The sequence below is a fragment of the Pelobates fuscus genome, chromosome 1 (assembly GCF_036172605.1).
Source record: "Pelobates fuscus isolate aPelFus1 chromosome 1, aPelFus1.pri, whole genome shotgun sequence".
NCBI classification, from domain to species: Eukaryota; Metazoa; Chordata; class Amphibia; order Anura; family Pelobatidae; genus Pelobates; species Pelobates fuscus.
Genome location: NC_086317.1, coordinates 178,161,845 through 178,186,817, shown reverse-complemented (window position 1 = coordinate 178,186,817; position 24,973 = coordinate 178,161,845). Strand labels below are relative to the sequence as shown.

The following is a 24,973-nucleotide window of genomic DNA, read 5'->3' as shown; positions in this document are numbered from 1 at the left end:
GTACACACTGTTGCTGTTTATCTATTCATCAATTTGTAATTTTCAATTTTATTAAATAGTTCTGATTTATGTTTTTTTATTTTTTTTATTTTAATATTTTTGACCATTCCAAAATGACTGTCAAACCACATGACTGGTTCATTTATCTTGAGCAAATCTGAGTATCGATCATAATACTCCACACTCATCAATTCACTTATTTTTCTTACGTTGTTTCAGAGAAGATTTTTTGGAAAACAATCCAAAAAAAGAAAAAGAAAATAGCGACTAAACCATTTGACATCTAGTAAAAGAAACCAAAGTTCTCTGTACAAAATATGGCACTTATAAAGAATATATGTCAAGATATGTCAGCAGCTACCACACAAGTGGTAAACTAGCAAAACTAAACAAAATAGAAATCAATATAGTGTAGTATTATAGTGAAATTGAATGTATTAAGTATATTTATATAAAACACTTAAATTGAGCAGAGCCACTTAAGGACAGGCTCAGATCTCAGAGGCAGGTGTGTTCTCAGTGGACACTGGCCCACTTCTTTGCTTTTAGGCAGGTACCAGTGGCGTACATATAGGAGTTGCAGGGGTTGCAGCTGCTCTAGGGGGCCCTGTGGACCCCTGCGACCGGTGCCCAACATCATGTTTAGCGGCCCCGGCCCTCGCAGTAAACCGCCGGGGCCGCCATTCAAGGGGTCCATTGGGTGGCCCATGCTGCTAGAACCACCCAATGGGTATGGATTTTCAGGGGGCCTGGTCAGTGCTGCGGCGCTTTAACAGTGCGACCGGGCCCCTTCTGATGACATCACACGCTGGAAGGAAGTGACTGCCCCGTTCACTCCTCCCAGCATACACAGAGCCCGCGCAGGAGGAAGCAGAGGAGGAAGTCAGAGTGGGAACTCGGACTCCCATCATCCTGAGCCACCACTGGACCCCAGGGAAAGTCACTCTCCTGCACCTATAAGGTAGGAAACAGGAGGGTGATTTAAACATTTTGTATATGTGTGTGTGTTTGTATGTCTATGTATGTGTGCCTGTCTATTTTTATGTATGTATGTGTCTTTGTATGTGTGTGTGCAGTGGCGTACACAGAATCCATGGGGCCCCAGTGCGAAACTGATCCATGGGGCCCCCTCTCCCTCTTCCTCTCCCCCTTTCCTCTCCCCCTCACAGACACACACATACATACAGACACACATACATACAGACCCATACATAGATAGAGACACACACATACATATACATACAGACCGACACTCACACAGACACATACACACACACAGATACACACACACATAAGACACACATACATCATAAAGCGCCGCAGCGCTGACCGGGCCCCCTGAAAATCCATACCCATTGGGTGGTCCTAACAGCGTGGGCCACCTGATGGACTCCCCACGGTTTGCCGCGTGGGCCGGGGCCGCAAGCCGTTTGGGGCCCCTGGAGTGACGGGCCCGGTCGCAGCTGCAACCCCTATATGTACGCCACTGTGTGTCTGTCTGTATGTGTCTGTCTGTATGTATGTATGTGTGTCTGTTTGTATGTATGTGTGCCTGTCTGTATGTATGTATGTATGTGTCTTTGTCTGTATGTGTCTGTTTGTCTGCCTGTATGTGTGTATGTGTTTGTGCGTGTCTGTATGTGGGTGTCTGTATGTATGTGTGCCTGTCTGTATGTGTCTTTGTATGTGTGTGTGTCTTATGTGTGTATGTGTGTGTGTCTCTCGGTGTCTGTGTTGGTCTGTATGTATGTGTCTGTGTGTGTCTGTATGTATGTGTCTGTATGTCTGTCTGTATGTGTGTGTATGTGTGTGTGTCTGTCTGTGTCGGTCTGTATATTTGTGTCTGTATGTATGTGTGTCTGTATGTATGTGTGTCTGTATGTATCTGTGTGTGTGTCTGTCGGGAAGAGGGAGAGGGGGAGGAAGGGTGGAGGGAAAGAGGGAGGGGGGGCCTAATGGATCTGTTTCTCACCAAGGTGTGGGGATATTTATGGGATAATAATAGTAAACAGTTGAGAATTGCCCACTATTTCAATTCTCAGATCCCAAAGATCGTTATCGTGTAAGTGAAATGTATTCCATATAAATAAAATCACAATTTGTTATAAAAATCGATACAATTTATTGTGACAATTTAAATAATAATAATAATAAGTAACATGCGTGACAATAATTAATTAATATTTAGTATAACATGGTATGAAATACAATGGCAATGTAAAAACATCTTCCAATGGCTAACAGCCTTAATTGTCAAGACAAGATTTATGACGGTAGTTCACAGAGACAAAGAAAAAGTTTCACACAGTTTGCAGCATAAAGCCATAAAACTTTAGCTGACAGTTAAAATAACCCTTTCAATGCTGGCTAGACCTCCTAAGTAATTAAGACCTATTCTCATGTGATTTTAAATAAAATAACATTTAAACCAGTTCATTATTCATTTCCTGGAACCATCCAATAAGAGTAATCTACTATGTTCTATAAGCAGAATCTTAACTTGCCTAAACAGATATTTTATCTTATTTTAGAGCAAATCAATACACCTGGATAAATATCACGCTATGCTAACATGTGATATGTCACATTAAATACATAATTAATCTTTTCCCATCTGCAGATTGGGATGTCATAATTATATATTCTTTAGTAACTAAGATTTCTAAATACCGAAATCTAATCGTGATTTATCCAGTCATATATCATGCTATTAGAAAGTTTTTAATTAATTTAGATTAATTAAATGAAACCAGTATATTTACCAGTTGAGTAGATATTTTCATCAGATTAGTAGGTAGTCTCAGGATTCAGGAACTTGTTTGGATTTCTTGCTCTGACTCTGCTTTTCTTTCTTAGCCTGCAATCCTGACTGCCTCCTTTACATACCCTTTGCTTCCTCTGCATACCTCTCTTCCCTTTGTCTTAACTTTTTAAAGGGAAAATTCACTAGGTGATAGACCAATAGAAACATTGGAGGTGTGTTTACCTTCCAGATAACAATTTAAGTATTTGGTCTATAGAGGGCAGTCTCGTCCCACTAAACATACCTATCCAGGAAAGAGTTAACATTTCCTGGTGGCTATTTTGACGTCATTTACCTTATCTTTATGGTTGTCTATAACTTAAGTTTTCTGTCAGTTCAAAGAGTTTTTTTTTTTTAGGCTTTCTTCAGACTATGTGTCTCCAATTCCTGCTGTAATTTCTAATATGACAGTTATAACTAAGTATGACCCCTAAACTTACAATGGGACGTTATACAATATCGAAAGTAAAATTTATTATTCAATCTTCTCTGTCACAAATGTCTGGGTTTAGAATTGATTATATTCCATTAGCATTTAGACAGTCTGTCCATCCCCCCATTCTCATTCCTTATCAACAGGTTTGTATATACTAAGCATTCCTTAGCTTCTGGCAAAGGGGTTAGTTTTACAGAAGGGATAGAAATCTTGTGTCTTTTGTTAACTTGAAAATAACAAAATGGAGTCTGCTATGTTCTGAGTGACTCAGCAATATACACTTTTAATTTCTATCATAGCACAAAATGTTAGGCGTTATAAATACCCTGACAGAGGCCACATGGATTCTGTGTATGCCACTGGCAGGTACACTCAGTGAAAAAACAAAACAACAACAAAAACAGAAGCAGGGAGCTTCCAAGTAAAGTAAATTCCAAATGGTAAATGTGCAGTGGAAATAAATATATACTGCAAATTTTTTTTTAGAACCTATGGAACCTGGCTCTACGTATTAGGACTTGTGTGCTTCTAAATGGGGACACATATCTTTTTTAGTGTAGAAGCAGATGCTGATTAAGAGTCCACAAGAGGATTACTTGGTTAAGTAATTGCAAATTTATTAAAATATATTAAATTAAAACAATAAACAAAGGTAAATACAATGTAGAAGAGTCCTCAGGTGCGTTTTCTCAGTTTTATGAATCAGTATAATTCTGCTTCTAATGTAATAACACTGGTATGTGTTTCTATTGAATTCATCCAATTGCGAGCACCATAAAGAGCGGGAGTCAACAATGCAGTGGTTTCCATTCATTTGTCTTTCTGGGCAGGAAATGATGCAACGGGATTGTGAGGATATTTATGGGGTCATAAATATTAAAAATAATATTTTTATAAAAATTATAAAAAATTTATTTTATTATTATTATTTTATTATTTATATAGTGCTGTCAGATTCCGTAGCGCTGTACAATGGGATTTATTTTTGTAATTCTTTATTTTTGGAATTTTTGTGCAGGTGAGTACAATATTGTTTGTCAGAACGCCCCAACGGCGTACATACTTGCTTGCATGCATACATTTGTATAAGGCAGTAGCATAGATACCTTGCACGGTTTTAACAGGTATAACTGGTACAACTTTGGAAGTCTATAGGATATATACATGAGAAATATTCAATCACATTGAGCATTACATTGGGAAATAAACCGTTATTACAGTGCGCTTGTGATGCAGGGATATGCTATTTGGTATGGCATGTGTTTCACAGAGTACAATTAAGAGGAACGTCATTACAGGGGTGAAGCAAGGTAAAGTGTCCGCTTTTTGGGGTATATTCCCCGGTGAGACTGTCACCATTTTTGTAGGTTTTGGGGAGTTCAGTACACATTTGGTTAACTAATACGTGAAATCAACAAAATAAAGAAGGCGAGAAATGAGAAATACGTAACAGTTATAGTGCTGGGAACATGCTATACAAAATGTAGGCACAGTGCGAGCTAAGGTAGTCTGTCTACTATATTGTGACATGGTAGGGTCAACAGGCTTGTGTCTGTAAGCGTATGCGCCTGTTCAGAGGGTGTGGAACGTGTTAGAGATGGCTATCATGTATATTGAAAACTAGGAAGAGAGGTCTGAATTCAGCTACAGCATGGTAGCTTAAGGTGACAAGCTAATTGGCACCTAAGGGGGGGGCATGTTAAGTTGGAGTTATCCGCACTTACGAGGGTCCCTCAAGGAGAGCATGGCTGCCCTGTAAACCTCTATCACGCTTCTGGAGATCATTACAAGTATCATATCAAGAAACACATGACAACCATTATTTGAGTGTCAGATCTCAGATCTGCGTTAGATCGTTGAGGATACAGTTGAGTATATCTCAATAGGAAGCAGACTCTGTTAAACTTTAACTAGTGGTAGAGTATTATGTCTGATTGGATTATGCTCTTAAAGCCAGGCCTAGGCTGTGGACCACTTATCTAGATATATATATACTTGGTTTGTGTCTTTTGGGGGGGGGGCGTTGGAGAGGTGGTCTACTTTAAATATGGGTTGGCATTACAATAGTAAAACATAGTCAACGGTTAGGCGGAACATTAAAACAGTGAAACAGTAAAACATCGGATGACATACCTCGGGTGTCAAAGGTAAAAATAAGAAGCGGAGAACACACTGTTTAGCAGGTTGGCCTTGTTGTGTTGCCTGGTCATATATACCTTTTAGCTGAACTAAGCTTGTTCTGGGGTGGCAACTTTTGTGTTAGACTAGTGGCATTGTGTGTCGCTTTTGGATGGCGCTAGATTGCTGATGTGTTGTGTTACAGCAGGTAAACCTCTGGTTAAGAGGATCCTATACATGTTAGGGGGCATACTGGCCTAATCAAGCTCCTATCGTTAGTGTCGGGGGGGGTGGTAAAGGCCATGGTTAGGTGTTTGTGTCATTTGGAGTGTGGTGGTGGTTTGGGGTCAGGGTTATGGCCCTTCCGGGGTGTCCGTTAGAGTCCATGAAACTAGAGTCCCAATTACAAAGTCTCTAATCAGGAGTCGGTTTCTGTGAGGCAAGCTGAGTTGCAGATCGGTAGTTATTTTTTGCCTGGTGCCGCGTACTCCTTCAGGTGGTGAGTGCTACATACGGGTCAGGCGTACCGCCTGTTGGTACGAACGGGATGGATCTCTCCGGGTCCCACGAGAGTTGATGGGCATTTGCCCTCTCGAGGCCTGCTGGATTGAGGGTGTCTGAAGGCAGCCCTAGCGCCTGCAGGAGCGGGGCTGCGTCCTCCAAGTCCCGGATCCTGTGGGAATCAGGTCCCAGCTGCACAGATAGTACATGGGTCGTCTGCCACCTGTATTTAAGATCCCGCTGGCGTAGCAGTGTGGTGAGAGGCTGGAGGGAGCGCCTCCAGGCCAGGGTGTTTCTCGACAGATCGGCGAAGAAGCTCACCGCCATCCCCTCAAATCGGTGTGGTGTCTTGCCTCGCAAGGCAGCCTGGACTGCCATTTTGTCCCTCCTGTCTTGGAAAGTCAGTATGACGTCTCGCGTGGCTTCGGTCGGCGCTGTAGGTGGTTTTGGGATTCTAAAAATGTTGGTGAGGACCGTCTTGTGAGCTTTTGCAGGTGGCAGTATAGTGGCGAGTAAACGCTGGGTCACTTGTGGTAGCTCGGTATCGGGGATCGTGTCAGAGAGCCCTCTGAGTTTCAAATTATCTCGCCTCCCATCGTCCTCCTGCTCCGCCATCCGATGTTCGTGTAACTTTTGCTGCCGCTGGAGGTCTCGGACAGCCTGTTTGAGATCCCCCAGATCCTGGGGGTTGGTGCCGGTTGTGCATTCAAGTGCATTTAGGTGGGTTGTCAGGCCTTTCAGGTGACCTCTTAAGGCCGTGATATCCTCACGTAAGTCTTTGTGGTGGCCCACAAGTAGCCTCGTGAGGACCGCAATAGTCACCGGAGCGGTGTCCGGGCTGTTGTTAGTCGGCTGGATCGGCTCACTCCGTATGGGGGCTGGCAGGCATTCCTCCCCGGATAGATCGTCAGAAAAGTCGGAGCATCCTCCGTGAAGCGCCGCCATATTAGCCTCGTTTGCCACGCGGGCCTGTCTCCACATATCACCAATTGTGAGTCCCGGAGTGGGTTTTTCTTTGGGTATTTTTCTCGTTTTCCGCCCCATGGCACGCAGGGGGTTATATAGTGTCGTTGTTGCGGTTTTAGGGCTTGCAGCCCGGTTATTTTTCAGTTTTTCCTCGTTTTTGCTGCAGAGCTCTTAGTCTATGCGACCGTTCGGCTCGGCTGTCAAGCTCCGCCCCCTGTACAATGGGATTTAATAATTATATAAAAAAATTGATATCTTGGCACTGATTGATTGAAAGCGAAGAGTTACATACTATTAACTCTTATAGACCCTGAAGTACGTTTTATTAGAGAATTTGTATTTCACACATTAATCACAAACTAATTATAAAAATATAATTTATTGGGGCAATAATTAATAATAATAATAATAATATGTAACATGCGTGACAATAATCAGTGACTGTTTAGGTAACATGGCAACAGTGACTGTTTAGGATAACATGGCAACAGTTATGACACAATTTCAGATAGCTCATGGCAACATTTTTATCCACATAGATGCAAATTTCAACAAGATTTACGACAGGACACTTTCTTTGAAATCAGCTAGGCAATTCTTAACAAATAACTTTTCACAGCTTTGAAAATGTCTTTACACAGAACACATGGTATCATCCCAGCACAGCTTACAGCAATAAAACTTTCGCTGACAGTTTTAAACACACTGAGTTACTCACTGCTGGCTACAATTCTCACAGCAAAAATTCATTTTATATTGCAATTGACAAATACAATATTTCTCATACCAGATCAGTTAACCATTCCTTCTCATCCAATAACCAATAAGAATAGTTCTAACCAGAGTTTACATTTGCAGAAGATTCCCTTTCCTGATTAAATATTACTCTCCCTAACTTCAGATAAGTCAATATCTCTGGATAAGAGTTTGATATGCTAAACTTGGCAAATTACCAGTAAATATATTGTTCACTTATTCCTTCTGCAGTAAGGAATATTGGAGCACTATATTTCATTAGCTTATTATGATTTCTAAGTTAGAAATCTGACCAGCCTTTATCCAGGTATATTTCTGCTTTTAGTAAATTTAATTAATTTTAATTAAATTGAATTAAATAAAACCAGCAAATTCACCAGTTTTTTTGGTAGAATTTCTTTAGCTTGGAGATATTCCGTGAATTGTGCATACAAGTATGAGAATATTGAATTGTGGGAATTGGAAAGTTTCCAAAGTTCTGATTTCCAAAGTCTCAGTTGAAAAAGACAAGTGTTAGCTTTTTCAGAGTTTCAGAATTAGTTAGAAGAGATACAGAAAATTAGGTGTGTCCAGCTTTTGCTCCAGATCTCAGACTTCAGCTCTCTCTCTTCAGCTCTCCTCAATTTTTAAAGGAGAAGCTTCCCTACAATTTCTTTATGTCACTAGTTTATAGAGTAAGGTGGACGTGTCTTCCCTACAGGCTATTATAGAGACTTTGGTCAATAGATGGCGTAGTAACGCCACAAGAAATTCTCGTCAGGAAGACCAACTACCACTTTGTATAAGGGGTTAACTTAATTTTGTGATGCATTTTACATCAATGTTGCTATCTTTATGGGTCCCCATTCATCAAAGATGTGTCATTCTTCAAAGGTTCTCTTTCTTGAGACAGACGTCTGGGTTTAAGGCCATACAATTTGATTTTTACACGTCTATCCTTGGTTTCACCTTCTTTAATAATGGAGTTCTGTATCAATTCTTTGAATTTAAAAAGTAAAATTAATTACTTTTTGTGTTATCTGTTTATTGTAATCCTGTGTCTGGTTCTTGTGTGAAACTGTGTGTAGCACTTAATAATGTGACAACATGTGATATATACATGTCTTTTATACACATTCCTCTAATATTAGTTTATAATAATGACTTTCCTCATAGATATTCAATCCATGAATATTCAATATTATTTACATAGGTACTATTTATATATGACTAAACATAATTATAGTTAGTCTATATGTGGATATAAATATATGTATATATATATATATATATATATATATATATATATATATATGTATGTATGTATGTATTTATGTGTGTGTGTGTGTGTGTGTGTGTGTTTGTGGGCTGTTGCTTTTTCTACCCCCCTTCTTGCAGACATAAGGTCTTGTAAGAAAGAGCCTTATGTCTGGCCAATGTTAAAGGTAGATGCATTCCTTTGCTAGTGAATAGAGTTACAGAAATAAAATGTGTCTGTCTTTGCAATTTTGTTACAAAATGGAGTCACCTCTGCTTAATGGTGACTTACAGTATACATTTTTAGTTCCTATCTTAACACAAAATGTCTGCCAGTGGAAATACCCGGACAGGATCCTTCCCACGTCACTTCTAGGTCTCACCTTTCAATCCTCTTTAGTAATGGCAAATCTTTAAGAAAGTGGAAGCGAATAGCTACATAGAGTAAAGATCCTGCCATTTTCTCTGTGGTTATTAAATGCCCCAAAGGCCCAATCACTAAGGGTCAGACAAAATTGCACAGACGATACAAAATGTCAGGAATAAGCACAAAAAATTATGAGATTTGAAGATAAGGGATATCAAAAGGAATTATTAAAGCAAGGATATAAATAAGTACTAAGAATAGAGACACATTGAAAGAATACAAAAATAAAATGAATACAAACAAGGATAACCAATTGGCTTTTATTTGCCATTTTAATTGTCGTAGACATCAAAATAAGAAAATGTTTCTTATATAAAAAATTACGAAATACTGAACCAAGTACTACCTGAAACACCCACTATTATATACAGAGGAACTTGAAAAATAGTGTAGAACATATAAGGCTTAAAGAACCAAAACAATTTGTAAGCAGTCTAAAGGCTTCTATGGCTGAGGTAGTTGTGGGGCATGCAAGAATACTTGCATTAAATCTGACTGATTAAGGCATTTACTCATTCCTGGGATAATTTTTTTTTTTTTTGCTATTAAACAAGTGATTATTGTGAGTTAAACAAGTGAGTATTGGGGCATGGCCTAGACACTGAAGAGAGCAGTCACCTGCAGAGCTCCTGCTGTACACTTGTTAACTTACCACGACATGGTGAAGAAGGCAAAAAAAAGCTTAAAGCCTTTGTGGATGACAGTTTACGGAGAATCAGCGATCTTCTGCCACCTTTATTAAGATGAATGAGGGATGGATCCCGAAGGGACTGACAGTGGGCGATACATTCGACTAAAAAAGGCCTGATGAGGGGGACTACTTAACACACCACTCCTATCTGGTGGCACATTAGATTGCACGCGCAGTGCCCCAAATTTGAAGTAGGAGGACCGACCAAGCATCTTTTTCCATCTCCCGCTTCCTAAAATCGATGCCTTATATACACGTCCCCTGATAGGGGACGTAACAGGGACTAAACTGACAAGAATAGTACTACTTAACACACTACTCCTATCTGGTGGCACATTAGATTGCATGCGCAGTGCCCCAAATTTGAAGTAGGAGGACCGACCAAGCATCTTTTTCCATCTCCCGCTTCCTGGGTGGAGGAAGAGAGACCTTCAATGACATCAGTGAGGACAAGGAACGGGACATGGCTAGCTTGGTATCCAACCTTGTGCAAATGGGGAGTTTGCAGTTGTGCAAATGGACTGTTTGCGGTTGTTTGCGGTGCGTTAAACGGGGAGTTTGGTCTGTCACTGTGAAGCGGGCGCAACCCTTACACTACCTGATCGATACAACATCATACCTGATGTTTTAAAGCACGTTATTCAAAACAATTTAGGAATGTTAGGTGATTTATGCCCTTTATGGATTAAAACCAGACTCTGCATCAACTATGTCATTTTCCATGGGAGTTTTGCCATGGATTCCCCTCCGGCATGCCACAGTCCAGGTGTTAGTCCCCTTGAAACAACTTTTCCATCACTATTGTGGCCAGAAAGAGTCCCTGTGGGTTTTAAAATTCACCTGCCCATTGAAGTCCATGGCGGTTTGCCCGTTCGCAAACATTTGCGGAAGTTCGCGTTCGCCGTTCGCGAACCGAAAATTTTATGTTCGCGACATCACTATATATGAATATACCTAAGTTAGAGAGGTAATTTGCAATGAGGTAAATTGTCCAACATACCTGTACATTCTGTGGTTTGACCTATAATTCTTAATTTGTTCTACAATCCAAGGTAAAATAATTTAATTTTTAAGATTGTTTTCTGAAATGTGTACTGGATTAGCATAATAAGAACCATTACATTTACATCAAGACAGTATTTGACGTGTCCTTAAAGGGACACTCCAGGCACCCAGACCACTTCTGCTCATTGGAGTGGTCTGGGTGCCAACTCCCACTACCCTTAACCATGCAAGTGTAATTATTGCAGTTTTTCATAAACTGCAATATTTACATTGCAGGGTTAACTCCACCTCTAGTGGCTGTCTATTAGACAGCCACTAGAGGTCACTTCCTGGGTTCTAGCACAGGTTTCCTGTGCTAGAGCGTCGCTGGACGTCCTCACGCTGTGTGAGGACCTCCAGCGTCGCTCAAAACTCCATAGGAAAGCATTGAAATGATTTTTCAATGCTTTCCTATGGGGAGACGTAATGCGCATGCGCGGCATTTTCGCGCATGCGCATTAGGTCTCCTCGGCCGGTGAGCGAGATTAGTCTCGCCCACCGGCCGACGTAATCATTAGGAGGAGCGTCGCGGAGGCGGAGACAGCGGCGAGGGACATCGCCGCTGTCCCAGGTAAGTGACTGAAGGGGTTTTCACCCCTTCAGTAACCGGGGATTGGTGGGTGGGAGGGAGAGGGACCCTCCAGTGCCAGAAAAACGGATCGTTTTTCTGGCACTGGAGTTTCCCTTTAAGGTTTGCTTATATGAGACTCCACGATGACTTTTCAGCTAGCGTGGCACAAAGAGATAGGACATGATATAAACAAAGAGGAATGGAAGAAGGCCTTCACAGCGCATAAAGGGTACACACTGTGCACTACACACCTGGAGATCATACGTAAACTGCAATACCGATGGTACCTAGTACCGGAGAAACTGGCAGTTATATACCCAGGCTTACCAGACACATGTTGGAGATGTGGGGAAGAGAAGGGCTCGATGGGACACATATGGTGGGCATGCAAAAAACTCAAACCACTCAGGAGGGTATTGGAAAATATAGCGAGAGACCTCCTGGGCAAACCTTGGACACCTAGCATTGAACAATGTATACTATTCATACCACAACACGCAACCCATAAGGTAGAACAAGGCCTGCTATTCCATCTGTTGATAGCTACAGTCACGCTGATAGCTAGACAATGGAAATCACAGACGGTACCCACTAGAGAGGCATTACTAGTGCAAATCACTCTGAACTGGAAATATGAAGAAATGGCAGACAAACGCCTACGGCCAAGAAAACACATTAAAAGAGTGGGAGAGAAGTGGAGGGAATACCTGGGGGAACACTCACATAATACCTCAGCAGAGGGTGAGGGGGCAACGTCAAAGTAAGAGGCAAGGGCACCGAGGGGAGAAACACTAAAACAGAAGGAACAATGTAGAAAAGAACACAGACAGGGTAGACCCTTGGGATACAGGGTAAAATACGAGACACAGAGATAGTACCAATGAACACAGAAAAGGAACCAAGTTGTAATGTATATGTGTTGAAATGCGCTGTATGTAACCAACCCCATTATGTACCATTGTTCCTGCACTATCCTATACTTTCATTCTGTACCCTGGCGAGCAGGCGCCAATAAAGCGTGAGCATGAACAATGGGAAACACCAATAAAACCAAGTTTCAAATAAAAAAAAATAAAAAAAGAACTGAGTGTGCATGAATAAACCACTGCAAAGACACAATGCTTACAGTTAAGCATAGGTGTCCAACATTGTCCTAAGCATATCCTTAGCAATTGGTTTCTGAGCATTTATGTATCCTCCATAACAAGCACATAGCCTCCTAGAGGGGTGATCATGGTGTTAGATCGATGTTTTTTGTCAACTATAGAAAATACACATAATTACATTTTACTAAAATATTTGTCCTATGCAGTTTCATTGACTACTGTAACTTTATGTCAGATTTAGCACTAGTATAGAGTAAGTTGTGTGCTTAATGCTATCCACTTACTGAAGGACAATCGCCTCTGGCATGTCTCTGCACCTCCATTTTCTTCGTCTGCCTTTTTTTTGCCTTCCTCCCTGTGATGACTTTAACATTGACTCCATATTCAACAGCCTTCTATGGCTTCAAGCTGCTATCTGAGGAGAATAGCATCTCCTCAATGGCCATGATATTTTAGGTCAACACCAATATTTCGATTTGCAAATATTTGTGCCTGCTCATTTTGTCCACTGCAGCTGGTCCTGATAGGAGAGACCTGATAGTAGAGACACTGGTCTGGGTTGTTTAAGCTGCCTTTCTACAATTGGACAATAAGCGCTAGAAATCTATCCATCTCTGTTTATTAGATCCTTAAGTTACTTGCTGCTGCAAACCAAGTATACCTTCCAGGGCAACATTTTTACTTGCCAATGGCTAGTGGTGAGTGTAAATTTTTAGCCTATTACATTGGTTATAATGTAAAGGCACTACACATTTTGGGAACTGTTATGGTAAGCTATTTTGTGTGAATTAAACCATATATATTAAGACTTCTGATTATGTAGATTAGAGGATATGCATAGCCATGCCATATCCTTTTCTGTTTCTCCATATGCCTTATCAATGATGCGTGCTGACCTAAAAGGCTGATTGCTACAATAACTTTATATATTAAATCACATTTGCACTGAGGCAACAAAGGATTACAAATGATGCAAGTTATCCCCTGTGTTTTGTTGTCATGTCAGTTAAATGTATCTGATAATTGTGTGTGTTTAGATGGAAAACATAATTTTCCCCTTGTTCCTTCTTTTTCAGGAAGCTGTGGACCACCATGTCTTCGCCAGAGGCTGGAACGCAAGGTAAAATCTCTACTAAAATCTTTGAAGAAGTCCATTAACCAGGATCGGTTTGTTATTCGCTTAGCTGGAGTGGAATATGAGGTTGCTCAAAAGGTTACCACAGCAACTGACAGAGTTGAGAGCTGCATTCCTGGTCAGCAAAGAATAGGGGGTAAATGTGGTAAGCATGGCTCTCCTGACTTGTTTTCAATAATATAGTTTGTTGTTTTGTCACTTTTTCCTATGAATATGTTGTTAATTATTTTTTTAATGCCACAATCATTTACTTGTTTCTTTACTCTTCTCAACTATAGTTTAGTCTATATTAACTGTACATCTTTCTGAGCTGTTATTTCTAGAAGAACTAACGATAACCAATGTATAGTATACAGGGATCACTTATTTTATAAAGAATAAATTTTTAATTTTGCTAAGAACTATCACATGCTAACAGACAATAAATATATACTTATTTCTAAGTTACCACATTTTACTGTTTACCCCAACTCAGTTATAAGTGCCATATAGTTATCCTATGGCTGTGTCCAGTTTATATTAGTGGCTGCCTTAGTTTTAAAATTTTTGAATCTTTGTATTTTGTCGTACTTCGGATTTTGTCTTTTTGAGCAGTTTACATTAATTAGCATACTTTTTAGCTCTGCCAACATTTTAATGCTGTCGTATTTCCATCTTCTCTGCTTTCTCAGTTAGCTGCTTACCTGGTACATACTATAATGGCCAAATGGACCAATGTCAAACGTGTCCCCCAGGAACATATCAGGATAAGGTGGCACAGTTACTATGTATTCGTTGTCCAGGAGCAGAACCATCTGGACCGTTGGGAGCCACAAACATCACAGCATGCACAGGTATGTTTTCTCCTTTTTTTTACATCATAAATAAACTCAATATCTCAGATCTTAAAGCACCACTCTAGGCACCCAGACCACTTCAGCTTAATGAAGTGGTCTGGGTGCCAGGTCCAGCTAGGGTTAACTAATTTTTTTATAAACATAGCAGTTTCAGAGAAACTGCTATGTTTATCAATTAGTTAAGCCTTCCCCTATTTCCTCTAGTGGCTGTCTCACTGACAGCCGCTAGAGGCGCTTGCGTGATTCTCACTGTGAAAATCACAGTGAGAGTACGCAAGCGTCCATAGGAAAGCATTATGAATGCTTTCCTATGTGACCGGCTGAATGCGCGCGCAGCTCTTGCCGCGCGTGCGCATTCAGCCGACGGGGAGGAACGGAGGCGGAGAGGAGGAGGAGAGCTCCCCGCCCAGCGCTGGAAAAAGGTAAGTTTTAACCCTTTTCCCCTTTCCAGAGCCGGGCGGGAGGGGGTCCCTGAGGGTGGGGGCACCCTCAGGGCACTCTAGTGCCAGGAAAACGAGTATGCTTTCCTGACACTAGAGTGGTCCTTTAAACAGATATCAGTGCCATTCACATCTTTAGGGTGAAACCTTTTCAGGTGCTAATATTAATATAAAACCTGTTTGTTTTATAATGCAATGTCTGTTTTTTGCTTGATACAGTAGATATATATCAACAGACTGCTTTCTGTAGTAAAAGGAATGATTATAAAACTAATGCGATATATGGCTATTTATAGATCCACCAGAGGGGGATGTTTGTGATGTAGTGTCTTTAAAGAGTCTGTTTGACTTCATCTCAAGTAGATGACAATGATATACAGTGCACATAAGGAAGTCTTCAGTCCAGGCACTTTTTAAAATTCTCCTTTAATTGGTGGAGCACAGGCTGGCAGTCATTGCTTTGTTTTGTCTCAAATAAGTAAATCGGTAATTCAGATTGTCAGCTAGTCTACATTTGGGGGATTTCTATTATTTTAGCTTCAATGTGAAATGCTAATGAATGGGTTGTTCCACAGCCCTGGAAAGAGGTTAGATTAGCTAATTTAACTAGTCATAACAATAGTTTATAGATTCCTGCCTTATAGAAGTAAAGCAGTTACTGGTTATCAGCAAAAATCAGCACGGTTTTATGAAGCACAGGTCATGTCAAACTAACTTGATTGCGTTCTACGAAGAAGTAAGTAGAAGTATAGATCAGGGTGTTGCAGTGGATGTGATCTATTTGGATTTTGCCAAGGCATTTGATACAGTTCCACACAAAAGATTAGTGTTCAAACTCAAGGAAATCGGTCTCGATGAAAATGCTTGTTCTTGGGTACAACATTGGCTTAAAAACAGAATACAAAGAGTTGTCGTTAATGGTAAATTTTCAAGCTGGACAGAGGTGGCAAGTGGTGTCCCTCAGGGGTCTGTTCTGGGACCCCTTCTATTTAACATTTTTATAAATGATCTTGAAGACAGCATTGAAAGTCATGTTTCAGTGTTTGCAGATGACACAAAACTTTGTAAAAAGATACAATGTGAGCAAGATATTACTTTGCTGCAGAAGGATTTAGATAGACTGGAGGACTGGGCACTCAAATGGCAGATGAAATTTAATGTTGAAAAATGCAAAGTTATGCACTTCGGCGTAAAGAATACACAAGCAACGTATACCCTTAATGGAAGCGAATTAGGGATAACAACACACGAAAAGGACTTGGGAATTGTTATAGACAACAAACTATGCAACAATGTGCAATGTCAATCAGCAGTGGCCAAGGCCAGTAAGGTATTGTCATGCATGAAAAAGGGCATTCATTCTCGGGACGAGAATATCATTTTGCCTCTCTATAAATCACTGGTAAGACCACATATTGAATATGCTGTGCAATTTTGGGCACCTGTTCTAAAGAAGGATATCATGGCACTAGAAAAAGTGCAGAGGCGGGCTACAAAATTAATAAAAGGAATGGAACATATCAGCTATGAAGAAAGGTTAACAAATTTAAACCTATTTAGTTTAGAAAAACGTCGCCTGAGAGGGGATATGATAACATTATACAAATATATTCGGGGCCAATACAAACCATTGTGTGGAAATCTATTCACAAACCGGACTTTACATAGGACACGAGGCCATGCGTTTAGACTGGAAGAAAGAAGATTTCGTCTAAGGCAAAGGAAAGGTTTTTTTACTGTAAGAACAATCAGGATGTGGAATTCTCTGCCTGAAGAAGTGGTTTTATCAGAGTCCATACAGATGTTCAAACAGCTACTAGATGCATACTTGCAAAGACAGAATATTCAAGGATATAATCTTTCAATGTAGGGTAATAACTGCTTGATTCAAGGATAAATCTGACTGCCATTCTGGGGTCAATAAGGAATTTTTTGTCCTAGCTTGTTGCAAAATTGTGCTTCAAACGGGGTTTTTTTTTTTTTTTTCTTTTTCTCTTTTGGATCAACAGCAAAAAACAGGTGTGAGGAAGGCTGAACTTGATGGACGCAAGTCTCTTTTCAGCTATCTAACTATGTAACTATGTAACTATGTAACCAGATAGGTAAGTAATGCATGAATCTCAGCAAAGATTCCATGGGGATGGGAATTCCATTTTGTGGTTTAATTTTCTTTTATGTTTCCTCTCTCATTTCTTATATTCTGCCAAGTTGGTGGGTGTCTTCTACTGTAGCCTTGTGATAAGCTGTGCGTAGATATTCTTCTGACTTTTTTTTTTATATATATATATTATAGGAATATATTATAGAATTTTTTTTATACTAGGCAATATATTTCCTTACCGTTATAATCGCCCCTTTCTATGTCAGGTTTCGACTAGCTTTTTATAATAATAAGGATTGTTTCATTATTTCCAGTAGCTTGGCCTCTAGGCCATTCTTGAAAAAAATTAGAAATCACAATCCATTCTTCGTGGTAAAAACATTATATATATATATATATATATATAAATACATTTCCTGAGACTCATGGTATTAATACTTGTCAATTGTTTTATAGGCCTGGTCACCTTTAACTCTTTTTTACCATGGTAATGTTAACCAGAATCCTTAAAAACACACTGATTTGTCTTTTCAGAATTAGTAAAAATGCCACGTTTAACCAGGTGCCTTCTGCTTGTGAATTGTGAGCATTCCTGTATGTTGAAGGGATGACTTTTGGTATTTATATTTAGATAAAACATGTTAAATTTGTGCAACTCAAAAATTGGTTTCGGATCTTTTTTGCTGGTATATTTTCTCTCTGCATTGTATGTATTTTCTATTTAACATACATTTTCATAAAAGGTAAATGAATAGCGCTGACATGGATGGATACCATGAGTAAACTTGCCGTAAAGCCCCTCCATTTTTTTCCTTTCACTGTTTTCTTTATAGGTCAATGTCCCCCAGGACATTTTTCAAAAGATGGTTATAAGCCATGCCAGCTATGTCCACGTGGCATGTACCAGCCAGAAGGGGGGCGCACACAATGTCTTGCATGTGGAGGAGGGCTTAATACCAAACATGAAGGGGCTCAAACTTTTCAGGATTGCGAAACAAAAGGTGAGAGGAATAGATTCACAAAATTCTTCTATATTAGGTGGTCTCATCTCTCCAGTTTGTTTGTTTCATTACGGGAAAAAAATCCTCCTTTCTTTTACCTCTCTTGGACCCAGCTTGTTTCTGTGCTTCTAAGTAGTCTCTAAAAACTATGTTTTCTTTTTATTGAAAGCCATTGTTACTTGCCCAATTTTCCCTTTGATCTTGTTTTTTTTTTTTCTGTAACCTTATTGTTATGTCTCTGTGTCTTTTTCTCTTAGTTCAGTGTTCCCCTGGCCATTATTACAACATAACATTTCATCGTTGCATCCGCTGCACAGTTGGCTTTTATCAGCCAGAATTCCGTCAAAATTTCTGCATATCATGTCCAGGAAACTCAAGCACAGATTCTGATGGCTCCACCAGTGTTACCCAGTGCAAAAGTAATAAAATATCATTTACACAAAAATTTGAACTTGAAACGGTCAATAATAACATTTTGTATTAAACAATTATGATTGTATATGGTGGTATTGAACAGAACTTCATTAATATTTAAAATCTAATATAAAAAATGTGTTGTTCCTATAGAGAACAAAAAAACTATGCTAGTAATTTTTGCATAGAAAGTTCAGCATGAGCATTTTACTACATATTCCATGAGATCTCTTCTAACATAAATAAAACTTGCAAAAACTTGCATAAATAAATAACATATTGTTCAATATATATATATATATATATATATATATATATATATTTATTTATACATTTATTTACTTTTTAACAGATCGGCATTGTGGTGGGGAGTTGGGGGATTTTACGGGTTTCTTGGAGTCTCCAAATTATCCAGGGAACTATCCATCCAGTGTGGAGTGCACCTGGAGCATCAGTCCTCCTGACAAACGGAAAATTCTGCTGGTAGTTCCTGAAATTTTTCTGCCTTCAGAGGACGAATGTGGAGACCTGCTGGTCATGCGCAAAAATGGTAAATACTTAACAGATTTTCTAGAACTATAGTATGTAAAATATGTATGTAATTAAATAACATAATTTATTTCTATTAATAAAATTGGAAGTTATTATTCATATCAAGAATATAGTGTATGTTACAGGCTTATGAATTGTAGAGGGGAATGTGTAACAGGGTAAAAGTTGTAGTTGATATGTCAGAAGTAATTAAATATTCTACTGTCTTTGTAGCATCTCCTTCATCCATCACCACCTACGAGACTTGTCAGACATATGAACGGCCAATTGCATTCACAGCACGCTCTCGCAAACTATGGGTTCACTTTAAGAGTAATGAGGTCAACAGTGCCCGTGGCTTCCAAGTTCCATATGTGACTTACGATGGTAAGCCCCTTATCATTCCATCCCTTCCAAAAGTATGCATATAAATATGTGCGTCTTTATGTGTATATATTTAGTGTAACTCTTTAGTGTATATATATATATTTAGTGTAACGCAATATGGGCCAGACTGGGATTAATTTGTCCTGGTTCTGCCTTAATTAAGATTACTGGAACCCTAGCCATAGTCCTAACAATTTTGAAAAAAAAAAAAAGTAATGAAAAATAATTTAATCTGATTCATGTATTTAGGATTAATAATGCCATCTCAAGACTCTGGAGACATTCATAAACCACTTAAGTTTTTGGTTTATTATGATTTTTCTAGAATCACATAAAGGAACACTCCAAACACTCTAGTAGTCACCTGGGCCTTCCAGTGTTGGGAGCCAAATAGTTTGAGAACAACCTACCTGGGATGCCCTAGTCACCATTCACCTCCCACCATGGAGTCCATAAAATGATAGCTGTTAAAAAAAATAAACTTTCAATTTGGTATAGAAAGACACACTGCAGCAACTACCTGTTGTTGTAGTATTTCCCCCCAAAACACACATCAATACAGAAAGAAAACAAATGAATGAAGAGGGATGTTCCAAATGGTGATGATAGTTATTCCACCAAAGTGTATAGTAAAGCACTTACAAATGGGAAAAAGCAATCAATAATTTTGTAATGCCAAACGATATTAGCAAGCAGGTAGGATACCAAGGCACCGCTCCAATGAATAATATTTAGATACAGAACAATAAATGCCCAATGATGGTGTTATTCAGTTCCAATTTCCTTTATAGATATAACAAAGACCAAAAGGGTTCATAGTATAAATCTATATAACACATGTATTCCTTTTATAAGGCCACAGTAAAATAAACTCATTTTAAAAAGCACCATAAAACAGTGGTGAAAACGCACAATACATATAATGTTGATAAAACGAGGCAGAGCATCTCACCCAATGAGCTTTGTCCTTAAAAGACAAGAAATTAAATTAATAAAATGTCCAGCTCTGTTTATACCATGTACTTCTTCAAGGTTCGTCATTGTTACTTATTTTGGCACTTTGTTGTCTTAATTAAGTGGATGAATAATTGTGCTTAGCGTGGAATGGGAGTGTCCTATTTTATGAGATGATGATGATGGAAGGGATGCATTCCAAGCTGAAAGGCATGAACAGTGTGGATGGGGTGAACATGCTACTTGACTGAAGGACTGAATAACCTGTGAAAATTCTATGCTAATCCTAGAAGAAGTCTGTGGAGCTTGACATTTTATGCATTTTATAACCTTGATAAAGACCTTGAAGGATGAAACGCATTGGGAAAGAGGCTCTGGCTATTTTTATCTATATTATATGTATCATATGTTGTTAGCATTGTTTTACGGTGCTTTCTATAATGTGATTCTGTGTAATTGTGACCTTATAAAGGGATTGTATAAATCTGTAGAACAGTCAATATGCAGATTTATACTATGAGACCTTTTGGTCTTTCTATCTCTTAAGGAAATTGGAGCTAAATAATGCCATTGCTGGGCTTTTATTTCTTTGTATCTTAATAGCATTCGTTGGAGTGGTGCCCTGGTATCATGCCTGCTTTCTAATATAGGCTGGCATTCCAACACTATTAACTGCTATTTACAATTTGTAAGTGCTTTATACAGTTTGGTGGTGGAACTGTCATGACCATTTGAAGCCGACATCCAAATGTATTCATTTATCTCCTACAAAGCTTCTGCATGAGGTATCTGTTAGCTCTCCAGATCTAGCAGAAACTGGCTCTGGGACACTGTGAGCTAAACCCTGCATCACCAAGCAAGCTTGGCGCAGAAAGCTTACAGAAATCGCCTGTTGGAGGTGGCCAGTTTCCAATGGATACAAATGCACTAAATTCTTACCCTGGGAGAGTGCCGGGCATTCCCGTTACCATAACCACTCGAGTGTGCTGTATGCTTGGAGTGTTCCTTTAATATCATTCTCCAATAATACATGCCTGACTGCTCTGTATTTTCTCTCATTCTCTCTCTTTTTTTTCTTTCATTGGTTTTTTTTCCTAGAGGATTATGAGCAGTTAGTTGAGGATATCGTGCGAGATGGACGCTTATATTCCTCAGAAAATCATCAAGAAATTCTCAAAGTAAGCAATTCCTTTTTTTTTTTTTTTTTTTTTTTTTTTACCTTTCACTTCCATACCCCAACCAAACTCTTTTCCATTTCCACTCTTTAAAATTTTAGTACTGTTTCTAACTTGTCACTCTTTCTCCCTTTTCTTCACTCTGCTCCATTTAAACACAGTCCTCTTCCTAATTATTTTATATATATATTCTCCCACAGGATAAGAAATTAATTAAAGCCTTTTTTGAGGTCCTCGCACATCCACAAAATTACTTCAAATACACAGAGAAACACAAGGAAATGCTACCTCGCTCTTTTATCAAACTTTTGCGCTCCAAAGTTTCTGCTTTCTTACAACCCTTCAAGTAACACCGGTCGTGCAACAGGTCTGCAGACAAGGGGGTCACAGAGAACATCTATACATATGCATATCGCTCCAGAGTTGCTTTTATAACTGTATGGGCAAAGATGACCTTTGGAGAATCAGAATATAACTGTATCTGGAGGTTTGTCATACTAAGGACCACGGTAATACTGTGGACAAATAAAACTTTTAAGTTGCTACACTAGGTTTCTAAAATGTGAGAATCCTCAATGACCTACAGCTAACACTGTAAAACCCAGATGGCAGTACAAGCGAACTTAGGACAATATTGATTCATTGGATTTTCAGAAGTCATGTTATAGTTCTTGTAATTTCTGGATAACACCATTGAAAGGCCCTTTATGACAAACAGATTTACGGAATCATTCTGAATCTATACACATTACTATGAGCCTAGTTTTTGGAATGTATTGATCATTTGTGAATGTTTACATGCCGTGCTTATGGGATTTAGATTTCCAATATTTTCAATGTTCTCTGAATCAATAATCATAGAAGTCATTACTTTTAGAAACTATTTTATAATATGTATGTTTACTGCATAATTAGAACTGCAAGAATCTAAAGTGTTCTTTCAAAGGGGAGCGGTGAGGGTGTTTCTTTTTTTTTTTCTGCAGAAACACTAAGCTTAGTGTTTCCTTATTTCCTGCTGAAATGTTCCTACAAGGTGTATTTCCCCTTTATATAAAGCAGAATGTGGAACCTCTCATAGATGAAGTTGAACTGTCAAAAAGAATAATAAGACGACAATAACACAGCATGTGAGAACAACTCACTCTGATCATCACAATTATTTAAAGATTTGTTGAACACACATTTAAAAAATGTATATGATGAACTTAGATGTACATTAGAACCATAACTATATTTTGACTAGGGTAATTTTATAAAATAATAATTAGACAATAAATGTCTACAGGTTTTGAGCAAAACATAAAGGCATTTTTTTTTTGAGACTACAATAGTAAAACTGAAGTAAGACTGCAACCTTCAAGTGATTATCAAAATATTGCTGTTGTTGAAAAATATTGGTGGGCTACCTTTGTGGCAAATCACCTCGCTTTAACTGTGTTCAATGTGTCTATGACCCCCTAAATGTTTCAACTGTATAAATAAAGATGTTTGCACTTGAGCAAGAAAATGTATTTTCTTTGTAATATGTATTATAAAAACTGTATATTTTAACAATTACATTAGGATATATAATAATGACTAATCTCTATTAATATGGATATAAATCTACTGTTAAAAGTTATTAGGGCAAAGCCTGACACAAAATACTTCAAACTGCTCTCGGCTTTAGTAAGAATAGAGCCTTCCATGTATGTACGTAGCGGGGAATGTGGTGCGACTAAGAGTAAGGAGACTACCCCAATTCTCCCCCCAATAATGACAAACAACGAATATTGGATGAAACAGGCCACAGCATTTATTAAACTTACAACTGTAGGACTCATCCGAACTTTATTCTTTTTCTTTAATTCAAATATAAATAAACATATAAATATATACATATACATACCATAATTAACATATAAATTACACTTATTGCCCTACAGCCTCCAACTTAAATAACCGTCCTTGCCAACGAACTTAACCAGGTGCCTATGCACCAAAACTTTACCCACTGGTGTCTCGCCTCCCCCCTCGTCCAAACCAAAAATTCCCATCATCTTAAATGCTCTACCACCAGCCGGCTTTTTGCTCGGTGGGCACGTCCTATTCGGTAACTTAAAAGTTTACCTTACAGAGAAGGGGAGGTTGAGACCCACCATGTCCATCTCCTGACATTCCATCTGGTCCCCAACCCTGTTGGCAAGGACACGCTCCCCGCCACAAACCCCGCTGTTTTAAACCTAAAATCAGCGGGGAGCCCCACCAAAACCAACCAGGCCTGTTCCACCACTTCCTGCATGGCATGACGAAAAAAGGTCTAGCCCGACCTTCACCACCCAGAAACACAGTAGCTGCCACATGCGCGAAAATACCCTGTGGCAAACCAAAATCCCCTTACCTTCAAACACCTCGAAAGGCCCTCCAATTTTGCTTCATACGGCAGCGTACCATGCACTGATTATGGGCCCGCTGCCAAAAGATACGGGAAATGACCTTATTTTTTTTTTTTTTATTATTATTTATTTATTGATTTTTTTTTATTTTTTTTACATTATTATTTATTATTATTATTTTTTTTTTTTTTTTACTGCTGTTGTTATAACATACGACAAGTCCTGCATAACACATCCAGAACTTATTATAATAATCTCTATAACCATAATCTCTCTTCTTTTCTGAAACCAAAACGTTAAACATAAATAACCATAACTTAACATATATAACTTAACACACGGGGTCATACAGTGAACCCAACACCACGCATCACGGAACAACTAAAACACGCACCAATAACCTTTTAGGGGCAGACGCCAAACACCACCTTGGTATCGTCCCAAGCTCAATTCCCGCCAGGTGGATAACCCGAACATTAGGGACAGGTGGGACAGCTGACCCGGCTCCGGGAGGAGCCGAACACATTTCACCAGGAAAAGGACATCCAGATATTATCTGTTTTCCAAGTGCACCCTGGGAATTGTTACTCGTACCCAAGGAAGCGGTACTTAATTATCTACCTCAAAGGAATGAATGGATGAGCCACCGCCGCTGAGAATTGAACCCGAACCCCCCCCCCCCCAAGGATTGAACAAATTCCACAAAACCAGCAATACTTCACCGAGACATCTCACCATACCCCCTCCCGGTTCTTTGCGCCAAGTGCGTGACATACCCATCCTAAAAGCCTCCAAGGCAGCGCTAAACCGAAAGGAATGCCACAAGATTCCTTGCCGACAATCCCCAGAACCATCAGACTTGAGCGAAAGACCCAAAAAATTGGGAAGGGGAAAGAAAAAAAAAATCACATCCGCATAACCCAAAAGAGGGCCCGTGCATACTGGGCGCAGCTCACAGTTCTCTACTAA

The 24,973-nt window shown here is 39.3% G+C and overlaps 1 protein-coding gene across 1 annotated transcript in view; it reads left to right on the top strand.

The window, feature by feature from the left end:
• SCUBE3 (signal peptide, CUB domain and EGF like domain containing 3) overlaps positions 1 to 23,219 on the top strand; it is a 180,834-nt gene extending 157,615 nt beyond the window's left edge. Inside the window, exons 17-24 of the mRNA XM_063453038.1 lie at positions 13,732 to 13,935; positions 14,462 to 14,623; positions 18,001 to 18,168; positions 18,426 to 18,587; positions 18,935 to 19,132; positions 19,348 to 19,500; positions 21,553 to 21,632; positions 21,830 to 23,219. Of these exons, the coding sequence (XP_063309108.1) occupies positions 13,732 to 13,935; positions 14,462 to 14,623; positions 18,001 to 18,168; positions 18,426 to 18,587; positions 18,935 to 19,132; positions 19,348 to 19,500; positions 21,553 to 21,632; positions 21,830 to 21,979 (1,277 nt within the window). The 3' untranslated portion in view covers positions 21,980 to 23,219. The remainder of the gene's footprint in view (positions 1 to 13,731; positions 13,936 to 14,461; positions 14,624 to 18,000; positions 18,169 to 18,425; positions 18,588 to 18,934; positions 19,133 to 19,347; positions 19,501 to 21,552; positions 21,633 to 21,829) is intronic.
• Positions 23,220 to 24,973: the final 1,754 nt, after the last annotated feature.